At 45.4% G+C, this 20,930-nt stretch overlaps 1 protein-coding gene across 1 annotated transcript in view; it reads right to left on the reverse strand.

Annotated features, from left to right (window-relative positions):
- LOC144695537 (epithelial discoidin domain-containing receptor 1-like) overlaps positions 1-20,930 on the reverse strand; it is a 73,745-nt gene that overhangs the window by 18,157 nt on the left and 34,658 nt on the right. Inside the window, exons 2-3 of the mRNA XM_078566411.1 lie at positions 19,337-19,544; positions 6,562-6,669 (exon numbers count right to left, since the gene is read on the reverse strand). Coding sequence (XP_078422537.1) covers positions 6,562-6,669; positions 19,337-19,544 — 316 coding nt within the window. The remainder of the gene's footprint in view (positions 1-6,561; positions 6,670-19,336; positions 19,545-20,930) is intronic.

Genomic DNA, 20,930 nt, shown 5'->3' on the forward strand with positions numbered 1-20,930 from the left:
GACTCCAAACTCACAGCAATGCGGTTGACTCTTAACTGCCCTCTGAAATGGCCTAGCAAGGCACTCCAGTTGTATCAAACCACTGCAAAGTCTAAAAAAAGGAATGAAACTGACTGGCATCAACCTAGAGACCAGAAACAAAAACAACAACCCAGCCTAACCCTGCAAAGTTCCCCTTACAAACATCTGAGGGCTTGTGTCAAAAGCTGTCCCACAGTCAGTCATACTCACTGAATCATATCTTACAGGCAATGTCCCAGACACTCCCACTGGCAGGGCACCTATCACCCTGGTGCCTCGCACCACCTCCACACTGCCCGCCCGCCCGACACCCCCCCCCCACCCACCCCCCCACCCTCCCCCCGCAACCCACGCGATTCAGCTGATGAATCAATACTCCTTCATGTTGAACACCAACTGGAAGAGACAATGGCAAAGGCACAGAATGCACTCTGGGTGGGGGACTTCAATGGCTATCACCAAGAGTAGATTGGTAGCACCACTACTGACCAAGCTGGCTGAGTCCTAAAGGTTATAGCTGCTAGACTGGGTCTGCAGCAGGTAATGAGGGAACCAACAAGAGGGAAAAACATACTTGACCTCATCCTCACCAATCCACCTGACGCAGATCCGTCTATGCATGACAGTATTGGTAGGAATGACCATGATACAGTCCTTGTGGAGATGAAGTCCCACCTTCACATTGAGACATTGAGTATACCCTCTATCATGCTGTGTGGCACTACTGCTGTGCTAAATGGGATAGATTTCAATCAGGTCTAGCAACTCAATTCTGGGCATCCATGAGACACTGTGGACCATCAGCAGCAGAATTGTATTCAACTGCAATCTGTAACCTCATGGCCCTATCCCTCACTCTACCATTACCATCAAGCCAGGGCATCAACCCTGGTTCAATGAAGAGTGCAGGAGGGCATTCCAGGAGCAGCACCAGGCATACCTAAAAATGAGGTGTCAACCTGGTGAAGCTACAACACAGGACTACAGGCATGCCAAACAGCAAAAGCAACAGACAGTAGGCAGAGCCAAATGATTCCACAATCAACAGATCAGATCTAAGCTCTGCAGTACTGGGCATGTCCCGTCATGAATGGTGGTGGACAATTAAACAACTAACTGGACAAGGAGGCTCCACAAATGTTCCCATCTTCAATGCTGGGGGAACCCAGAAGATCAGTGCAAAAGACAAGGTTGAAACATTTGCTACAATCTTCAGCCAGTAGTGCTAAATGGATGATCCATCTCAGCCTCTTCCTTGAGGTGCCCAGCATCACAAATGCCAGTTTTCAATCAATTTGATTTACTCCATATATCATCAAGAAACAGCTGAAGACACTGGATACCGCAAAGGCTATGGGCCCTGACAACATTCCGGGGATAGTACTGAAGACCTGTGCTCCAGAACTAGCTGCACCCCTAGCCAAGCTGTTCCAGTACAGATACAACACTGGCATCTACACAGTAATGTGGAAAATTGCCCAGCTATGTTCCTGCTCAGGGAAAATCGAACCCGGCCAATTGCTGCTCTATTAGCTTACTCATGATCATCGGCAAAGTGATGGAAGGTGCCATCCACCGTGCAATGAAGCGGCACTTATTCGGCAGTAACCTGCTCGTTGATGCTCAGTTTGGATTCCGTGAGGGCCACTCAGCTGCTGGCCTCGTTACAGCCTTGGTCCAAACATGGACAAAAGAACTGAACTCCCAAGGTGAGGTGCGAGTGACTGCCCTTGATATCAAGGCCACATTTGACTGAGTATGGCATCAAGGAGCCCTAGTAAAACTCGATTCAATGGGAATCAGGGGGAAAACTCTCCACTGGTTGGAGTCATACCTAGCACAAAGGAAAATGGTTGTGGTTGTTGGAGGTCAATCACCCCAGGCCCAGGACATCACTGTAGGGTAGTGCCCTTGACCCAACCATCTTCAGTTGCTTCATCAATTTCCTTTCCATCATAAAGTCAGAAGTGGGGATGTTCGCTGATGACTGCACAATGTTCGGCCCACTCATGACTCCTCAGATACTGAAGCAGTCCATGCCCATATGCAGCACGACCTGGACAACATGTAGGCTGGGGCTGATAAGTGGCAAGTAACATTCGCACCACACAAGTGCCAGCCAATAACCAGCTCCAACAAGAGACAATCTAGCCATCGCCCCATGACATTCAATGGCATTACCATCATTGAATCCCCCACCATCAACATCCTGGGGGTTTACCATTGACCAGAAACTGAACTGGACTAGCCATATAAATATTGTGGCTACAAGAACAGGCCAGAGGCTGGGAATTCTGTGGCAAGCAACTCACCTCCCAACTCCCCAAAGTCTGTCTATCATCTACAAGGAACAAGTCAGGAGTGTGATGGAATACTCTCCACTCGCCTGGATGAGCGCAGCTCCAACAACACTCAAGAAGCTAGCCACCATCCAGCATAAAATAGCCCAATTGATTGGCACCCCATCCACCACATTCAACATCCACTCCCTCAACCACTGACGCACAGTGACAGCAGTGTACATCTACAGTATGCAATGGAGCAACTCACCAAGGCTCTTTCGACAGCACCTTCCAGCTAGAAGGGCAATGGCAACAGATGCATGGGAATACCACCTTCTGCAAGCTCCTCTCCAAGCCACATATAATCGTGACCTGGAACTATATCGCCGTTCCTTCACTGTCACTGAGTCAAAATCCTGGAACCCCCTTCCTAACAGCACTGTGGGTGTACCTGCATCATATGGACTGCAGCGGTTCAAGGCGGTGGCTCATCCACCAACTTCTCACTGGCAATTAGAGATGGGCAAAAAATGCTGCTCTAACTAGGGATGCCTATATCCCGTGAATGAATAAATACGCATGTGGGCCTGACATTCCTGGCCCTAGGTACTGAGATAGAAATCGGGCGGGAGGGGGTGGTATTTGGAGTTAAATGTATTCAAATTTTGAGATACCTTAACCTTCCAAGGTAGTTCCTATTAGCACCCTTTTCTCATGCGGTATAAATTGTTGTTCCCTTTGAATTTTGGCATTCTAGCATCTGTCCTGATGAGTGAAAGTCAAAAAGTATCGACAACATGTTTCTTCGTACAGCAATACTCAAGACCTGCATTACCAAGCAACTATTTATGAACTAAACTACGTTTTTTATTTTACAACTGCTCATTTGGGCAGGAAAGTCGATTATGGCCACATTCTGGGCACTTTTCACCTAATTCACCTGGTGGGTTCCCTTGGGATCCGGTGGATTATTGGTTTTACACATCTGTCCAGTACCACTCTCCTTACTTCAAACGAGGGTGAAATCAGGCTGTGGGGAAACCAGTGTTGCCCCCTACCCCACCCCACTCCCCCCTCCACCACCTCCCCTCCGCTCCTGCCATCCCATCAATTTGACGATGGGTAGGTGAGAGTGAAATAGCCTAATGCAAATCCAGTGGTGTAGAAACTGGCCTTGTCCGATCGTGCCAAATGGGTAGCATTCCATCGCCCGCCCCATACAAGCCCAGCTCAATATTTGGTCATCTTTGATGCCAATTGAATTGAATATCAGGCCGGGCCTATAACTGGTGTCCAACATGCTACCACCTGTTTCACACGACCATCTGAGACCAATTTCTACCCTAGTGCCTCTATACACAACACAAGCCAACCTTCCACTCCTGTGAACCCTCGTAAAGTATTGCCACCGTCTAATGGCCCCATTCTTTTTCTCGTACAAATTCAACCCCTTCAGCGTTGCCAAAACTAGCTATGGCTAAGGTGTGAGACCACTAGCTTGACAGAGTGCTGAATGCTGCGAGGTCAGCGTGTGGACGTGGTCAGATGCCACCTCAGCTCTGTGGGGTTACATAGGTTTTAAGGCACAGTAACAGGCCATTTGACCCAATCAGTCCATACTGGCACTTATGCTCCACTTGAGCCTCCTCCCATATTTCCTCATCTAAAGTTACCACCCTAACCATCTATTCCCTTCTCCCTCATATGCTTGTCTGGCTTCCTCTTAAATACATTCATACTAGTTGCGTCAACCACTATCTGCGGTGGCGAGTTTCAAATTCTCACCACTCTCTGGGTAAAGAAGTTTCTTCTGAATTCCCCATTGGATTCTTGCCATGTTTATGTTGATGGCCTCTAGTCATGCTCTTCCCCACAAGAGGAAACATTGTTTCTTCATTCTCTCTATCAAAACCTTTCATAATTTTAAATAACTTTATTAGGTCATGCTTCAGCCTTTGTTCTTCAACAGAGAAGAGACCCAGCCTGTCAATCCTTTCCAGATAATGGTTACCCACACATTTCTGGTATCATCTTTGTAACTCTTCTTTTCACCCTCTCCAGTGCCTCCATATCCTTCCAATAATATTGTAGCCAGAACTGCACCCCAGTACTGCGTCCAGTTCTGGGCATCATACTTGAGGAAGGATGTGAAGGCATTGGAGAGAGTATAGAGGAGATTCACAAGGATGATTCCAGGGATGAAGAACTGTAGCTATGAAGATAGATTGGAGAGGTTGGGACAGTTTTCCTCGGAGAAAAGAAAGTTGAGAGGAGACTTGATAGAGGTATTCAAGATCCTGAGGGGTATGGGTAGGGTAAGTAGTGAGAAACTGTTCCCACACAAGGGAACATCAAGAACTAGAGGGCATAGATTTGAAATAATTGTCCAAAGGTGTAAAAATGATGTGAGGAAAAAATTTTTCACCCAAAGGGCGATTGGAGTCTGGAATGAACTTCCTGAGAGGGTGGTGGAGGCAGGTTCAATCGAGATATTAAAAAGGGAATTGGATTGCTACCTGAAAAGAAAGAATGTGCACGGGGATAAGGCAGAGGAGTGAGACTAGGCAGAATGCTGTTTCAGAGAGCCAGTGCAGACTCGATGGGCCGAATGGCCTCCTTCTGCACTGTCAAGATTTTGTGATCTAACCAAGATTCTATACAGGTTTAACGTAACTTCCCTACTTTTAAATTCCATCCCCCTAGAAATAAGATCTAGTGCTTGGTTTACTTTCTTTTTACAGCCTTGCTAAAAATTAAATATTAGTTATTGGGAAGACCTGAAGCCATTGTTTTGGTTCCCACTTCAAACTCCCTCCTAGCTACTGTCTCCATTCCTCTCCTTGGTTACAGACTGAGATTAAACCTTGGTGCCACATTTGATCCCAAGATGAGCTACCGACCTCATGTTTGCAATATCACAAAGACTGCCTATTTCCACCTTTGCAACATTGCTCACCTTTCCTGTCTCGGCTCATCAGCTGCTGAAACCCCCAGTCAAGCCTTTGTTACCCCAAGACTAGCCTATTCCAATGCATTCCTGGCTGGCCTCCCTTGTTTTACCCACCATAAACTTGAGGTCTTCCAAAACTCTGCTGCCCGCATCTTAGCTCGCAGCAAGTCCCGTTCCCATATCTCTCCTGCGCTCATTGACTGAACCCGGTCAAGCATCATCTTGATTTCAAAATTCTCATCCGTGTTTTCAAATCCCTCCATGGCCTCACCCCTCCGTATCTATGTAATGTCCTCCAGCACCCCCAACCATCCGTGATATCTGTGCTCCTCTAATTCTGGCCTCTCGTGCATTCCCAATCATAATTGTCCGCCATTGATGGTCATGCCTTCAGTTACCTGGGCTCTGGAATTCCCTCCCCATGCCTCTCCGTCCCTCTACCTCACTTTCCTCCTTAAAGACACTTCTTAAAACCTATCTCTTTGACCAAACTTTTGGTCATCTGACCTAATACCTCCCTGTATGGCTCAGTGTGATACTTTGTTTTATAATGCTCCTCTGAAGTGCCTTTGGATGCTTCATAACGTTAAAGGAGCTATAAAATTATAATTAGTTGTCGCTGTGTAGTCTAACCAAGGTTCCATACAGCTTATATATGAACATATGAATTAGGAGTCGTCCGCAAATTTAGAAATTGCGTTTTTCTTTCCAAAGTTCAAATCGTTAATGTAAATTGCGAACAATTATTTGCGACTATCTCGCTGCTGGCTTCGCTCTCTAATGGTAGCAAAGGGCCAGTTAGGATCAGCTCTTGGTTAAGATGAAAAATATAACTTGGCCCTTTTGGCTTTGTGCTGCTCTAAACAGATACAGGTTTCAGTGTAATAGGATCATCACTCTTTGTAAAAGTAACACAGACTTCTGGCTGCTCATTATAACCTAACTCAATGGGTGGGGCTCCTATGGGATGAGATGGAACTTCAGTTTTACACCACACCATCCCCACCCCCCCACTCACTCCTATCCAATATCATTCTCTGTTGTCTTCAATGTAGAATAAAATTGGGTTGGGGTATAAAAACTGTGTTGCCTCCGATCCTATCAGTTTCCTGACAGGGGTGGGGGTTAAGTTCCAAGTGATTCCACAAGATGTTAACATGTTAGGGACAACAATTTGTAAGTCAAGGGAACATTCCTTCATGGACTGGGTATTCGCAACTTCTCCCCCCTACCACCACCCCCAATCCACCACCATTCTCCCCCACCCACCCCCACCCAACTGCCATCCCAAGTTGGTGAGGTCCTTACCATCAGTGTTGATTGGCTTAACCTGGTCCAAAGTGCAGCCAGGGCCTCCAACCAGGTGACGGTTTGCAGAGAGTATAAGGTGATAGGCTGGGTTGTTTAACAGAAGAGCTGTCGGAGAGGAGGGAACACAACAGGGTGGATGAACAACAGGATGGATGAGCACAAACAACAGGATGGAACAGCACAAAGGCAGGGTGGGCGAGGGAGGTGGGAGGGGGTGGAGAGAGGGACATTGGGAGAACAACACAATGATACGGAAGTCTCATGGAGCTGTGTCCTCTGCAGTGCCCACCCCAATAAGTCTCAAATCTCCCCTCTGTGACCCTTTCTCAGGAAGCTACTGCTTCCATTCCTCCTATCCGCCATGGCACAGCTGCCAAGATCAATAGGACTCCTATGATTCTGGGGAAAGAAACTGACTATTACATATCCAAAGCATTAATGTCACAGGCAATAAAACATTCAGACAAGATCTATATCAGTTGCATATTATTGCATTGCATGACATAGAGCAGACAGCACACAAATAGGCTGTGTGGCCCTAATGGTCCATGCTGGTGTTAATACTCCATATGAGCCTCCTCCCACCCCCCTCCACCTCCCACTATCAGCATATCCTTTGATTATTGATTTGAAAACATTGAGCCAAGTCACAAAGTAACAAGTACCAATTGCAAAGACATGGGGGTCATGTGAGAGGATGTAAAATGGTCCAGTCAACTGCCTGTTGATCGTGCAATCCTGTGTGTAGACCCAATGACTTCAATGGCACTCAATAATCGGCAGTTAAGTCTGTTTTGCGCCCAGGCCTAATTTCCTCTCACCACCCACTCCCACCCACCCAAACCTTCCTTAGCCCGGTTGAAAAGCACAAGTTGCCTATCACTTTATAGCCGCTACAACTCTCTCTGGGCAGAAATTCATTGTGGGTATCACGTCGTCTGCCCATTTATACCCCGGCTGATATCCAGGTGCATTGACTTCAATCAGCATCAGCAAAGCAGCCAATGTGATGCCACTCATTTTACGTCCAAGACAAATTTCTACCCTGATGAACTGAATTAAAAAAACAATTCCTCAGCTTGTATTAGTACTTTGTCAAAAGAAACGTTTCTGCATTATGCCACCTCACCTGAATGTAATCGACCTGGGTTATTTATAGATCCAGGCGCAGTTTCGTATGAAGACGGTCATCAGATAAGTGATTAGCCTCAGTAGTGTGCAGGGCAGTTTGACTGACAGGCCATAAGACGTAGGAGCAGAAGTAGGCCATTCGGCCCATCGAGTCTTCTCCATCATTCAATGAGATCATGGCTGATCTGATAATCCTCAACTCCACTTTCCTGCCTTTTCCCCATAACCCTTGATTCCCTTATTGATTAAAAATCTGTCTGTCTCAGCCTCGAATATACTTAACGACCCGCTTCTACAGCCCTCTGTGGTAAAGAATTTCACAGATTAACTATCCTCAGAGAAGAAATTCCTCCTCAACTCTGTTTTAAATGGGTGACCCCTTACTCTGAGATTATGCCCTCTGGTCCTAAGCTCTCCCACAAGGGGAAACAACCTCTCAGAATCTATCCTGTCAAGTCCCCTAAGAATCTTATATGTTTCAATAAGGTCGTCTCTCACTCTTCTAAATTCCAATGAGTACAGGCGCAACCTCTCCTCATAAGAAAATCCCTCCATACCTGGGATCAACCTAGTGAACCTTCTCTGGTCTGCCTCCAATGTCAGTATATCTTTCCTTAGATAAAGGGACCAAAATGATTCACAGTATTCTAGGTGTTGTCTAACTACTGCTTTGTATAGTTTTAGCAAGACTTCCCTATTTTTATACTCTATTCCCTTTGAAATAAAGGCTAACATTCTATTTGCCTTCCCTATTACCTGTTGAACTTGTTAACTTATTGGGATTCATGCACAAGGGCTCCCAAATCCCTCTGTGCTGCAGCCTTCTGCAGTTTTTCTCCATTTAAATTCAGCTCCTCTATTCTTCCTAACAAAGTGCATAACCTCACATTTTCCTACATTCCATCTGCTACTTTTTTGCCCACTCATTTAACTTGTCTATATCCCTCTGTAGATTCCTTGTGTCATCTTCATCACTTGCCTTCCCACTTATTTTTGTATCATCCACAAACTTGGTGATAGTACATTCACTTCCCTCACCTAAGTCATTAATGTATATGGCAAATAATTGAGGCCCCAGCACTGATCCCTGTGGCACTCCACTAGTTACAGGTCGCCATCCTGAAAATGCCCCCCATATCCCAACTCTCTGTCTGCTATTAGTTAGCCAACCCTCTATCCATGCTAATATACTACCCCTAACACCATGGGTTCTTATCTTATTAAGTAGCATTACATGTGGTACCTTATTGGATGCCTTTTGGAAATCCAAATATATTATATCTGGTTCCCCTTTATCTATCCTGCTTGTTACCTCCTCAAAGAATTCTAATAAATTTGTCAGGTATGATTTCCCTTTCATAAAGCCATCAAAGAGGTTATTAAAGAGGTTATTAAAGGATTAGCTGTCTCTGATGTGGGGTTATGAATACAAATCTGTTTGCTTTTATAGGGAATTAAGTACTTGAGGGGATATAAAAGTTTTGAATGGGCTTTCATGAATGGAAGTTTTTTTTTAAATATAGAGAAGGCTGTAATAGATAGTTAGGCCTTCATTTTATTTAAGCTCAACATGGCTCCTGAGCTCTGGCCATGGTGGATACTGGGTGAGTTGACTTGGAGGGTGTAAGGGAAAAAGGTGGTGGATGGGTTGGCTGGTATGAGCTTGGTATGGGGGTAAAAGGTGGATGGGCTAGCATGGATTGGCATGGAAGTTCTTCCATTGCACAAAGGGAGAACAGACAAGCAAAAAATAATTGCTTATACAAAACCTGTTTCTGATAAGAATTCATGCCGAAATCAGGAAGCAATGTACATGCCAATATTTTTGATTTAAGTGCATAGGCCCATTAAGTTATTTTGCATGTCTGCACATGTGCCAGCGTTCAGAGGGAACACTGTCAGTGAACTCTATTTTTCCCATACAAAAGATAGTAGCAATCTGTAATTCTCTTCCCTGTGGAAGAAGCTGTGGAAGCTAGGGTCCAAATGGACCTTCTGAGAATGAGGTTGATAGACTTTTGTTGCATTAGGGTATCAAGGGGAATGGAGCAAGGGCCAGAATGCGGAGTGGAGGGATAGAGCAGCCGGGAAGTAACCAAATGGCAAAACATGCTCAAGGGCCAAATGGCATTCTCCTGTTGCTACGTTCTTATGTACTCATAGGTTTGTGCCATTAAATATTGTGTCCCCATCACGTCAGGAAGCCTAACTCTTATTTGATTTGTAAATTTTAAATAAGAGAGTTAATTGATGATTGGTCAATGTAAATGACCAAGATAAGCATAGGAGCTGAACAAAGAGACCCACTCGCCCCCACCCCCTCCATAAGAATTGATAGGATCTGACATCGCTACAGAACAGGAAACAGAGAGTAGGGGTAAAAGGTAGTTACTCAGACTGGTAAAAAGTGGGAAGTGGTGTTCCACAGGATCAATGTTGGAAGCACTGTTGTTCACCGTTTATAGAAACGATTTGGACCCTTGGGAATCGAAGTACAATTTCAAGATCTCCAGACATCATCAATTTGTGGGATATAGTTATTACCAAGGACAAAATACAGGGAGGCATTATTAAGCTCGCAGAATGCTAACGTATCTCTGCGCGGAGGTCTAACAGCACGTTGCTCCAATGTGACACAGGGCTTTGTGCAGAGCTTGGAGCCCATCCTTTCCAGTGGGGAAGTGGTAGCCTATTAGACAACCAGCTCAGGCACTGCCACCCATACCGAGATGGAGGAGTCTGAAGCTGGAGTCAGCAGCCTTCCACCAGTCCATGCTGCAGGCACTGGGGGTAGCACTGCATAGGAGCACCTGGATAGACAAAGGAACCTGCAAGACAGACACTAAGGGAATGGACAAGGGTGATTAGATCAGTTTTGGTTGGATAGCTGGATGTGTTGCTGGATAAAGATTTTATTGTAGAATGGTGAGCAAGGGGATGCTGTTATGGGGCGTCTCAGATAATAATGCAAGAACGCAAGAAATAGCAGGAGTAGACCATACAGTAGACCATAAGAACCTTTACGCCTGTCCTGCCATTCAATATGATCATGGCAGATCATCGATTTCAACTCTGCTTTCCCAACTGCTCCCCATATCTCTTGATTCTCAGGCATCAAGAATCTGTCTATCCCACCAGCCTTACACGTACTCAACGATGGACGTGCAACAGGAACGTCGAATGCCTTTCCACTTGGAAAAAGTGGAAGAAAATTGATGTACAGAGTACCCAGTACAGAGCAACCCTCTGGGCTAGAGAATTCCTAAGGCTCACAACCCTTTGAGTGAAGAAACTTGTCATCTCATTCCTAAATGATCGGCCTCTTATCCCGAGACCATGCCGCATATTTTCGATTCTCTAGCCAGCAGGAACAATCTCTCAGTCTACCTTGTCAAGCCCCTTCAGATTTATGTAACAGTGGGGAACGGCGGATCCATGGTGATAAAGTGAAGTTGTCGCACAGGGAACCGGACAGTAAGCAGGTGATCTCGGACAGCCAGTTTGGAGCGAAAGGGTCCAGGAGGCATCCTCCCTGCTTCCCACTCCTCCTTCCAAGGTGGCCTCCGGATTCCTGGTGGCAATGGCTATGCCCTCACGACGACGATATTATGAGGCATTCAGCAGACCTTCACAAACTTGGACTCCCGCTCTTGTGCTTACTTGGGGGGCCCTCCGCTCCCCCCACTCCCACCTCCATTTTATGGCTTTGGGGCTTCCGGTGCTATGGGACCTAAAATTGCGACCAACGTGTCTAAACGTGGCACAGAAACAGGGGATCCGGGGATTATAGATACACAAATCACTAAAGGCAGCAGCACAGAGGAGTCGGTGGCATAGTGGTAATGTCACTGGACTCATAATTCAGAGGTGCAGGCTAATACTCTGGGCACACAGGTTCAAATCCCCCCTCATGGCAACAGGTGGAGTTTAAATTCAATTCATAAATCTGGAATATAAAGCTATTCTCAGTAATGATGGCCATGAAAACTACCTTTGATTGTCGTAAAAACCCATCAGGTTCACTAATGCCCATGAGGGAAGGAAATCTGCCATCCTTACTCAATCTGGCCTACATGTGACTCTAGATCCACGGCAATGTGGTTGACTCTTAGCTGCTCTCTGAAATGGCCTGGCAAGCTGCTCAGTTCCAGGGCCATTAGGTTTGAGCAACAAATGCTGGCCTAACCAGTGATACCCACATGCCATGAAAGAATGCATTTTTAAAAAATGTATTCTTCCACAGGATGTGGGCGTCGTTGCATTTATTGCCCCATCCCTAATTGACCTCGAGAAGGTGGTGGTGAGCCAACTTCTTAAACTGCTGCAGGCTGTGTAGTGTAGGTGGTACAGCTCTAAGTCAAGATGGTGTGTGGTTTGTAGGGGAACTTGCAGGTGGTGATGTTCCCATGCATCTGCTGCCCTTGTCCTTCTAGGTGGTAAAGGTTGAGAGTTTCAAAAGTGCTGTTGAAGGAGCCTTGCTGAGTTGCTGCAGTGCATCTTGTAGATGGTACACACTGCCGTCACTGTGTGTCGGTGGTGGAGGGAGTGAATGTTTATTGCGGTGGATGGGGTGCCAATCAAGCGGGCTGCTTTGTCCTGGATGGCGTCGAGCTTCTTGAGTATTACTGGACTTGCACTTATGTAGGCAAGTGGAGAATTTTCCATCACACCCCTGACTTGTGCTGTGGATGGTGGACAGGTTTTGGGGATTCAGGAGGTGACTTACTCTCCGCAGAATTCCCAGCCTCTGACCTGCTCTCATAGCCACAGTATTTATATGGCTGGTCCAATTCACTTTCTGGATAATGGTAAACTCCTGTTGCATTTAAAGGAAAGCTAGATAAACACAAGAAGGAGAAAGGAACAGAAAGAGATGTTGAGATAGATGAAGAAGGGTTACGATAAGATGTCAATATATAACAAAGTTTTGTTGGGAGTATATGTCGAAGATTTCCTTCATATCTCTTCCATGCAATGTTGTGAACACACATAAATGTCTGGTGGAAAATTCACTAGAAATCAGGGAACTCTTATATTTGAGAGGCTGATCAGAGCTTATTTGTCACTTCATTACTTGTTTGGTCAGCTGGGGTTTTCAATCCCATAAAGGTGCCCACCAGGGTAAAACCTCTGTGAGTCAGTGGGCCATGACACACATTAACATGGCAATAGAGCAGGAAACACACTTCATGTATCTAATGAACTACAATACATTCACAATGCATCAAATGACCTAGAACACACATGGTTCCTGTATTCAATGACCTACAAAACATGCTTCATGTATTCAAAGGTACAGAACAATTGTTTCAAGCATCCAATAGCGTAGAACACACAGCTTCTGTGTCCAGTAGCCTAGAACACGTGCTTCCTGTGTCCAATAGCCTGGAACACGTGGCTCCTGTATCTAATAGCCTAGAACACAGTTCCTATATAAATTAGCATGGAACACATGGCTCCTGTGTCTAATGGCCTAGGACACATAGCTCCTGTATCTAATAGCATGAACACATGGTTCCAGCATCCAATAGCCTAGAACACTTGGTTCCTGTATCATGGCTGATCAGATTGTGGCCTCAACTCCACTTTCCTGTCTGTCCCCCATAACCCTCGGCTCCCTTACCTATCAAGAACCTATTTAACTCAGCTTTGAATATATTCAATGACCCAGATTCTACTGCTCTCTGAGGAAGCAATTTCTACAGACTAATGACCCTCTGAGAGAAAATTTTCTCCTACAAGCATGAAAATTATGAGGAGGCGGCCATTTGGCCCCTCAGACCTGCTCCGCCATTCAAAATGATCATGGCTGATCTGGCTGTGGCCTCAACTCTGCTTTCCTGTCTACCCTCGACTAACAAGGGAGTCAAAGGGTATCAAGAATCTACCTCTGCCTTAAAAATATTCAATGACTCTGCCTCCACTGCTCTTTGGGGAAGAGTGTGCCACAGGCATACGAAACCTGAGAGAAAAAATTCCTCCTCATCTAAGACTTAAATGGTAGATGCCTTATTTTTAAACTGTGTTCCCTAGTTCTAGTCTCTCCCACAAGGGAAACATCCTTTCAGCATCCTCCTTGTCAAGTCCCCTCAGGATTTTATATGTTACAATAAGATCACCTCTTATTCTTCTAAATTCTAGTGGATACAGGCCTAACCTATCTAACGTTTCCTTATAAGATAACCACCACCCCCCATCCCAGGAATCAGCCAAATGGAATCACTGCACTGCTTCTAATGCAATTATGTCCTTTCTTAAATAAAGAGACCAAATCTGTACACAATACTCTACATGTGGTCTCACCAATGCCTTATACAACTGTAGCAAAACATCCCTACTTTAATATGTTATTCCCCTTGCAATAAATGACAACATTCCATTTGCCCTCCTAAGCACTTGCTGGACCAACATACCAACTTTGTGATCTTCATGTATCAGGACACCCATATCCCTCTGTACCTCAGTTCTGCAATCTCTCTCCATTTAAATAATATGCTGCTTTTCTATTCTTCCTGCCAAAGTGGACAAGTTCACATTTTCCCACATTATACTCCATCTGCCAATTTTTTGCCCACTCACTTAGCCTATGTATATCCCTTTGCAGACCCCTTATGTCCCCTTGACAGTTAATTTCCTATCTATCTTTGTGTCATCAGCAAATTTAGCAACCATACATTCAGTTTTGTCATCCAAGTCATTGATACAGATTGTAAATAGTTGAGGTCCCAGCACTGATCATTGTGGTCTTATTTTGTGTAGTAACCTTTGATATGGTACCTTGTAAAATGCCTCCTGGATATCTAAGTACACCACATCCACAAGTTCCCCATTATTCTTGTTGCTTGTTACTTCCTCAAAGAACTCTAACAAATTAGTCAAACACGATTTCCCTTTCACAAAACCATGTTGACTCTGCCTGATTGCATTGAGGTTTTCTAAGTGCCCCGCTATAACATCCTTAAGAATAGATTCCAGCATTTTCCCTGTGACAGATGTTGAGCTAACTGGCCTGTAGTTTCCTACTTTCTGTCTCCCTCCTTTTTTCAATAGAGGAGTTACATTCGCTATTTGCCAATCTGATGGGACCTTTCCAGAATCTAGGAAATTTAGGAAAATTACAACCAATGCATCCACTATCTCAGCAGCCACTTCTTTTAAGATCTTAGGATGAAGTTCATCAGGGACTGGGGACTTGTCACCCTCTTAGTTCTGATGATTTTCTCAGTGCCCTTTCCCTGGTGATTAGAACTGTTTTAAGTTCCTCTCTCCCTTTCACCTCTTCATTCACATTTATTTCCGGGGTGTTATTTGTATCCTTTACAGTGAAGGCTGAGGCAAAATATCTGTTCAATTCATCTGCCATTTCCTTATTTTCCATTATTAATTCCCCAGGTTCACTCTCTATAGGACCAATGGCCACTTTGCTTACTATTTTCCCTTTTTAAATACCTGTGGAAACTCTTACTGTTTTTCTATTTCTAGCTAGCTTTCTCTTGTACTCTAATTTGTTCCTCCTTATTAATCTTTTAGTCATTCTTTGCTGCTTTTATATATTCTGTCCAATCTTCTGACCCCCACTAACCTTCATGGAATTGTATGCTTTTTCCTCCAATTTGATACTATCTTTAACTTCCTTAGTTAGGATGGTGTGTCCTACTCTTAGCGTCTTCCTTTCTCACTTCTTTCTCCAATAGCCTACAACACATGGTTCCTGTAACCAATAGCCTAGAGCTCATGGTTCCTGTATCCAATGCCACAGGACACATATTCTTTGAATGCAATAATGAACTTTTTAATCAAACATGCTGATCAATTTGCTCCTTAACCTGGCCATTGTAAACAACACCCCAAATTTTCCACAAAAGGTCACTGAATTGTGCGAGACTGAAAAAAGGAAAGACTTGCATTTATATAACCCTTCTCATGTCCCAAAACATCACTGTTGTAACGTAGGAAACTCAGCACCAATTTGCACACAGCAATGTCCCAGAAACAGCAATCAGATAATGCCCGTATTATCTATTTCAGTGATATTGGCCTGGAGACCAGAGGGAAACCCCGGCTCTTCTTTGAAACAATAGCTTGGGCTCTTTTCCATCCACCTGTGAGGGCAGGTATGACCTGGTTTTCACCTCTCAACCGAAAGATGACACCCGCAACAGTACAGCACTCCCTCAGTACTGCATTGGGAATGTCAGCTTGGATTCTATACTCAAGCTTCTGGAGTGAGATTTGAACACACAACCTTCTGCCCAGTGAGCTACATCTGACCCAGGCTAAGTCAGGACTGAAACTTAGTGATCCATTCATCCTGGGGTTACCAAAATGCCTTCAATGGAGACTGTTGCTTGCTCATCTAGGCCGCAAAACCAGGGAGCAAAGAACGGAGTAATTTTTGTTCTGGGTCTTACAAAAACAAAGGTGATTTTGTGAGCAAAAAAAAGAGACACATCATGGTTGCAGACACCAGTATTCTGCCCATGGCCTAATCATTGAAGAAGTGTATCACCCCAACTGGAATTCAGACCTTTGTCACAATACAATAATAGAACCATGGTATCATACAGCAACAAATAAACCCATTTGGTCTGTCTTGTCTTTGCCAGCTCATTGAAGGAGCTCTCTCTCAATCACTACCCACCCCCACCCCACCCCCCGCTCTTCACTCTTTCCCCAACAGCCCTGCAAATGTTTCCTTTTCAAGTATTTATCCAATTCGCTTTTGAAAGTTACTGCTTCCACCATCCTTTCAGGCAGCCCCTTCCAAATCATAATAACTCACAGCATAAAAAAAGCTGCGCTCGTATTGCTTCTGGCTCTTTTGCCTTTCACCTTACATCTGTGAGCTTTGGTTACTGATCCTTCTGTCACTGGAAACAGTTTCTCCAAATTTACTTTATCAAAATCCTTCATGGTTCTTGAACAGCTCCAACAAATGTCCCCTGACCCTTCTCTGCTCTAAGGAAAACATCATCAGTCTTCTTTCCACTCATTCACAGGACGTGAGTAACACTGGCAAGGCCAGGATTTGTTGCCCATCCCCAGTGAGAAGGTGGTGGTGAGTTGCCTCCTTGGACCGCTGCAGTCCATGCGGTGTAGGTACACCCACAGTGCTGTAGGGAGCGAGTTCCAGGATTTTGACCTGGGGAGGTGAAAAAAACAATGATGTGGTCCCAAGTCAGGGTCGTATGTGGCTTGGAGGGAGGGGAACTTGCAGGGGGTGATGTTCCCATGCCCTTGTCCTTCTAGGTGGAAGAGGTTGCGAGTTTGGAAGGTGCAACACCAAGTTGGTGGTGTTCCTCTATGCCTCCGTATAAACTGGAATCTTTCATCCCTAATACCACTCTAGTAAATCTCCTTTGCTTCCTCTCAAAACCTTGACACACTCACTCAAGTATGGTGTCCAGAATGAGCCACAATTTGCCTGCTGGGTTTAATAAAGGATTAGGGTAACCTTGCTTTTGTACTCTACACCTAATGGCTGCACTTTGAAATGCATAAGTTGAAACATGTCTCAGAAAACACGCATGACAAAATGAATCCTTTTTGACTGATGATCAATCATCCTGTCCCATGAATTAGATTTATATACAACAACAACTTAAATTCATATAGCACCTTTAACGTAATAAAACGTTCCAAGGCACTTCACAGGAGCATTATAAAACAAAATATGATACCAAGATCACATAAGGAGATATTTAACCAGATGACCAAAAGCTTGGGCAAAAAGGTAGGTTCAAATGAATGTTTTAATTATTTCGAGAGGACTAGAATATAAAAGCAGGGATGTGATGCTGAGGCTTTATAAGGCTCTGGTCAGACCACATTTAGAATATTGTAAGCAATTTTGAGCTCCGTATCTCAGGAAGGATGTGCTGGCCCTGGAGAGGGTCCAGAGGAGGTTCACGAGAATGATCCCAGGAATGAAAGGCTTAACATATGAGGAACGTTTGAGGACTCTGGAGTTTAGAAGGATGAGGGGGGATCTGATTGAAACTTACAGAATACTGAAAGGCCTGGATAGAGTGGACATGGGGAAGATGTTTCCATTAGTAGGAGAGACTAGGACCTGAGTGCACAGCCTCAGAGTAAAGGGAAGACCTTTTAGAACCGAGATGAGGAGAAACTTCTTTAGCCAGAGAGTGGTGAATCTATGGAATTCATTGCCACAGAAGGCTGTGGAGGCCAGGTCATTGAGTGTATTTAAGACCGAGATAGATAGGTTCTTGATTGGTAAGGGGATCAAAGTTACGGGGAGAAGGCGGGAGAATGGGGTTGAGAAACTTATCAGCCATGATTGAATGGCGGAGAAGACTCGATGGGCCGAATGGCCTAATTTCTGCTCCTATGTCTTATGTTTTATGGTCTTAAAGGAGAAAAGCGAGGTAGAGAGGTGGAGAGTTGCAGAGAGGATATTTTACATCTTAGGGCCTATGCAACTGAAGGCACGACCACCAAAGGTGGAGCGACTAAAATCAGGGATGCTCAGGAGGCCAGAATTAAATGAGTGAAGATACCTCGGAGGGTTGGAGGAAATTACAGGGAAAAGGGAGGGGAGAGGCCATAGAGGGATTCGAAAACAAAGATGAGAATTTTAAAACCAAGAGCCAACGTAGGCTGAGCACGCACACGAAATGACAGGGGGATCGGACTTGGTGTGGGTTAAGACACGGGCAGCTGAGTTTTGATGACCTCAACTTTTGGTGGGGGTGGGGGGGGGGGTGTGGTGGTAGAATGTGGGAGACTGGCAATGAGTGTGTTGGAATAGGCTAGTCTAGAGGTAATGAAGGCATGGGTGAGGGTTTCAGCAGCAGATGAGCTGAGACAGGGTGAAGGATTTACCTAGTAAAAGCTAAGATGTTATGGAGTCCATGACTTTGCCATTCCCAGATGCAGAAGTTTTCAGGAAGCTTTCCGGAAAGATTGGCGGAAGGCTGATAGGTTTCAAAAACAGAGAGCAAAAGGAAGTTCTGAAGAACTTCTGAAATGGAAACTGCAATTACTGTAACTCTGAAATAATACCAGAACATAAGAGCCTAGGCACAGGAGGAGGCCATTCAACCCCTCGACCCAGTTCCACCATTCAATTAGATCATGGCTGATGCCTGTCTTAACTCCATCTACCTACCTTGGATCTGCAAACCTTAATCCCCTTGTCTAACAAGAATTTATCAATCGTAGTCCTGAAATTTCCAGTTGACCCCCAGCCTTGACAGCTCTTGAGGGAGAGAGTTCCAGATTTCCACTACCCTGTGTGGGAAGAGGTGCTTCCTGATGTCACCCCTCAATGGCCTAGCTCAAATTTAAAGGTTATTTGACCTTTCTTCTAGATATCCCCCACCAGAGGAAACAGTTCTTCTCTAGCTACCCTGTCAAACTTCGAAGCATCTTAATCATCTCCTGTATATGAAAGACCCTGTTGTCTTGTTCAGGCGGATATAAAAGATCCCGTGGCAATATTGGAAGAAGAGTAGGGCAGCTCTGCCAGAGTCCTGGCCCAGCCTTTGTCGCTCGACCAACGCCATCCGAACAGATTGACTGACTGGTCGCTGATCTCCTCCTTTTCTTCCTAACAACATACACCTTAAAGGGCCATTCCTTTCCATAGCTGGCCTGACAAGCCCTCTTCAGGCCTTACCTGAGTTCTCAGCCCCTTGCGGCAGGTCGGGAAGCTTCATGCGAAGTCGGTTGGGCTCCTGGTACTCAAGGTCACTCGAGCTGATGCGCTCGTACAGGTTGGAATGGTGGTTTGCGGAGGCGCTGGGCTGCGTGTTGTTGATGACGATTGTGTCACCGGGCACGGAGAGCCGGACGGTGAGGTCATCGTCCAATATCCTGCGTTGTGCCTGAGGAGGAGGAGAGGAGCACATTAACAAATGGGAGAGGGTGGGGTTTGGGGAGCAGGATAAGGTTACCAACTCTGACTGGGGCGTTTCCAGGAGGTTTCTCACCTCAGAGCTTCTTTCCCGGTCAAACAGTCATGTCACACAAGTGCCAGATAATGACTATCTCCAACCATTTTCTCTTCACGTTCAATAGCATTAGCACCACTGAAGACCCCACCATTAACATCCTGGGAGTTACCATTAACCAGAAACTGAACTGGACTAGCCATATAAATAATGTGGCTACAAGAGTAGGTCAGGGGCTGGGAATTTTGTGACAAGTAGCTGACCTCCTGACTCCCCAAAGCCTGTCCACCATCTACAAGTAACAAGTCAGGAGTGTAATGGAATACGCTCCACTTGCCTGGATGAGTGCAGCTCCACAACACTCAAGAAGCTCAACACCATCCAAGCCAAAGCATCCTGCTTGATCGGCACTTTAAACACTCACGCCCTCCACCACTGACGCATAGTGGCAGAAGTGTGTACCATCTACAAGAAGCACTGCAGCAACTCATAAAACCCGCAAACTCTACCACCTAGAAGGCCAAGGGCAGCAGATGCATGGGAACACCATCACCTACAGGTTCCCCTCCAAGCCACACACCATCCTGACTTGGAAATATATTGCTGTTCCTTCACTGCTGCTGGGTCAAAACCCTGGAACACCCTCCCTAACAGCACTGTGGGTGTACCTACACCACATGGACTGCAGCAGTTCAAGGTGGAGGCTCACCACCACCTTCTCAAGGGCAGTTAGGGATGGGCAATAAATGCTGGCCTTGCAAGCAATGCTCACATGCAATCACAGAATAAAAGGAAACAGCCTCCCCACATTCCCCCCTCCCCCAACAGCTCCAATAAGTTTTTTAACTAATGAAAATGACAAAAAGAGCACACACATATGGGCCGAATTTTCGTCTGGGTGCGGAGGAAGGTTTCATGCGTGAATGGCCTTACTTAGTGTTTTTATTGGAGCAAATCAGATTTTTTTCTCCTCATTCCCTACCATTTTCCTCTGACCTTTTCTGTGGGTTGGGAATGCCTAGTGTGCAAAATGCACACCCATCACAACCGCCACCCCTCCCACCACCCACAACTCCGCTGAGGTCACATCCCCCATTTTAAAAGTGGGATGAAAATCAGACTTCTGCCCGCACGGCATTTTGTCTGGTATTGCGGGGGTTCTGGAAACACGCAGGTTTGAGAGTTTGCGAAAAAAAATGGAAAGCCTGCTGAGGAGTCAAGAACGTTCTGAAAGGTATGTTTTCACACCTTCAAATATCATGATGAGATATGGTATTGCAATTAGATGTGTATTAAAAGCAGTGAATAATCATTGGGATC

Source organism: Cetorhinus maximus, chromosome 21 (assembly GCF_964194155.1).
Source record: "Cetorhinus maximus chromosome 21, sCetMax3.hap1.1, whole genome shotgun sequence".
Classification (NCBI taxonomy): Eukaryota; Metazoa; Chordata; class Chondrichthyes; order Lamniformes; family Cetorhinidae; genus Cetorhinus; species Cetorhinus maximus.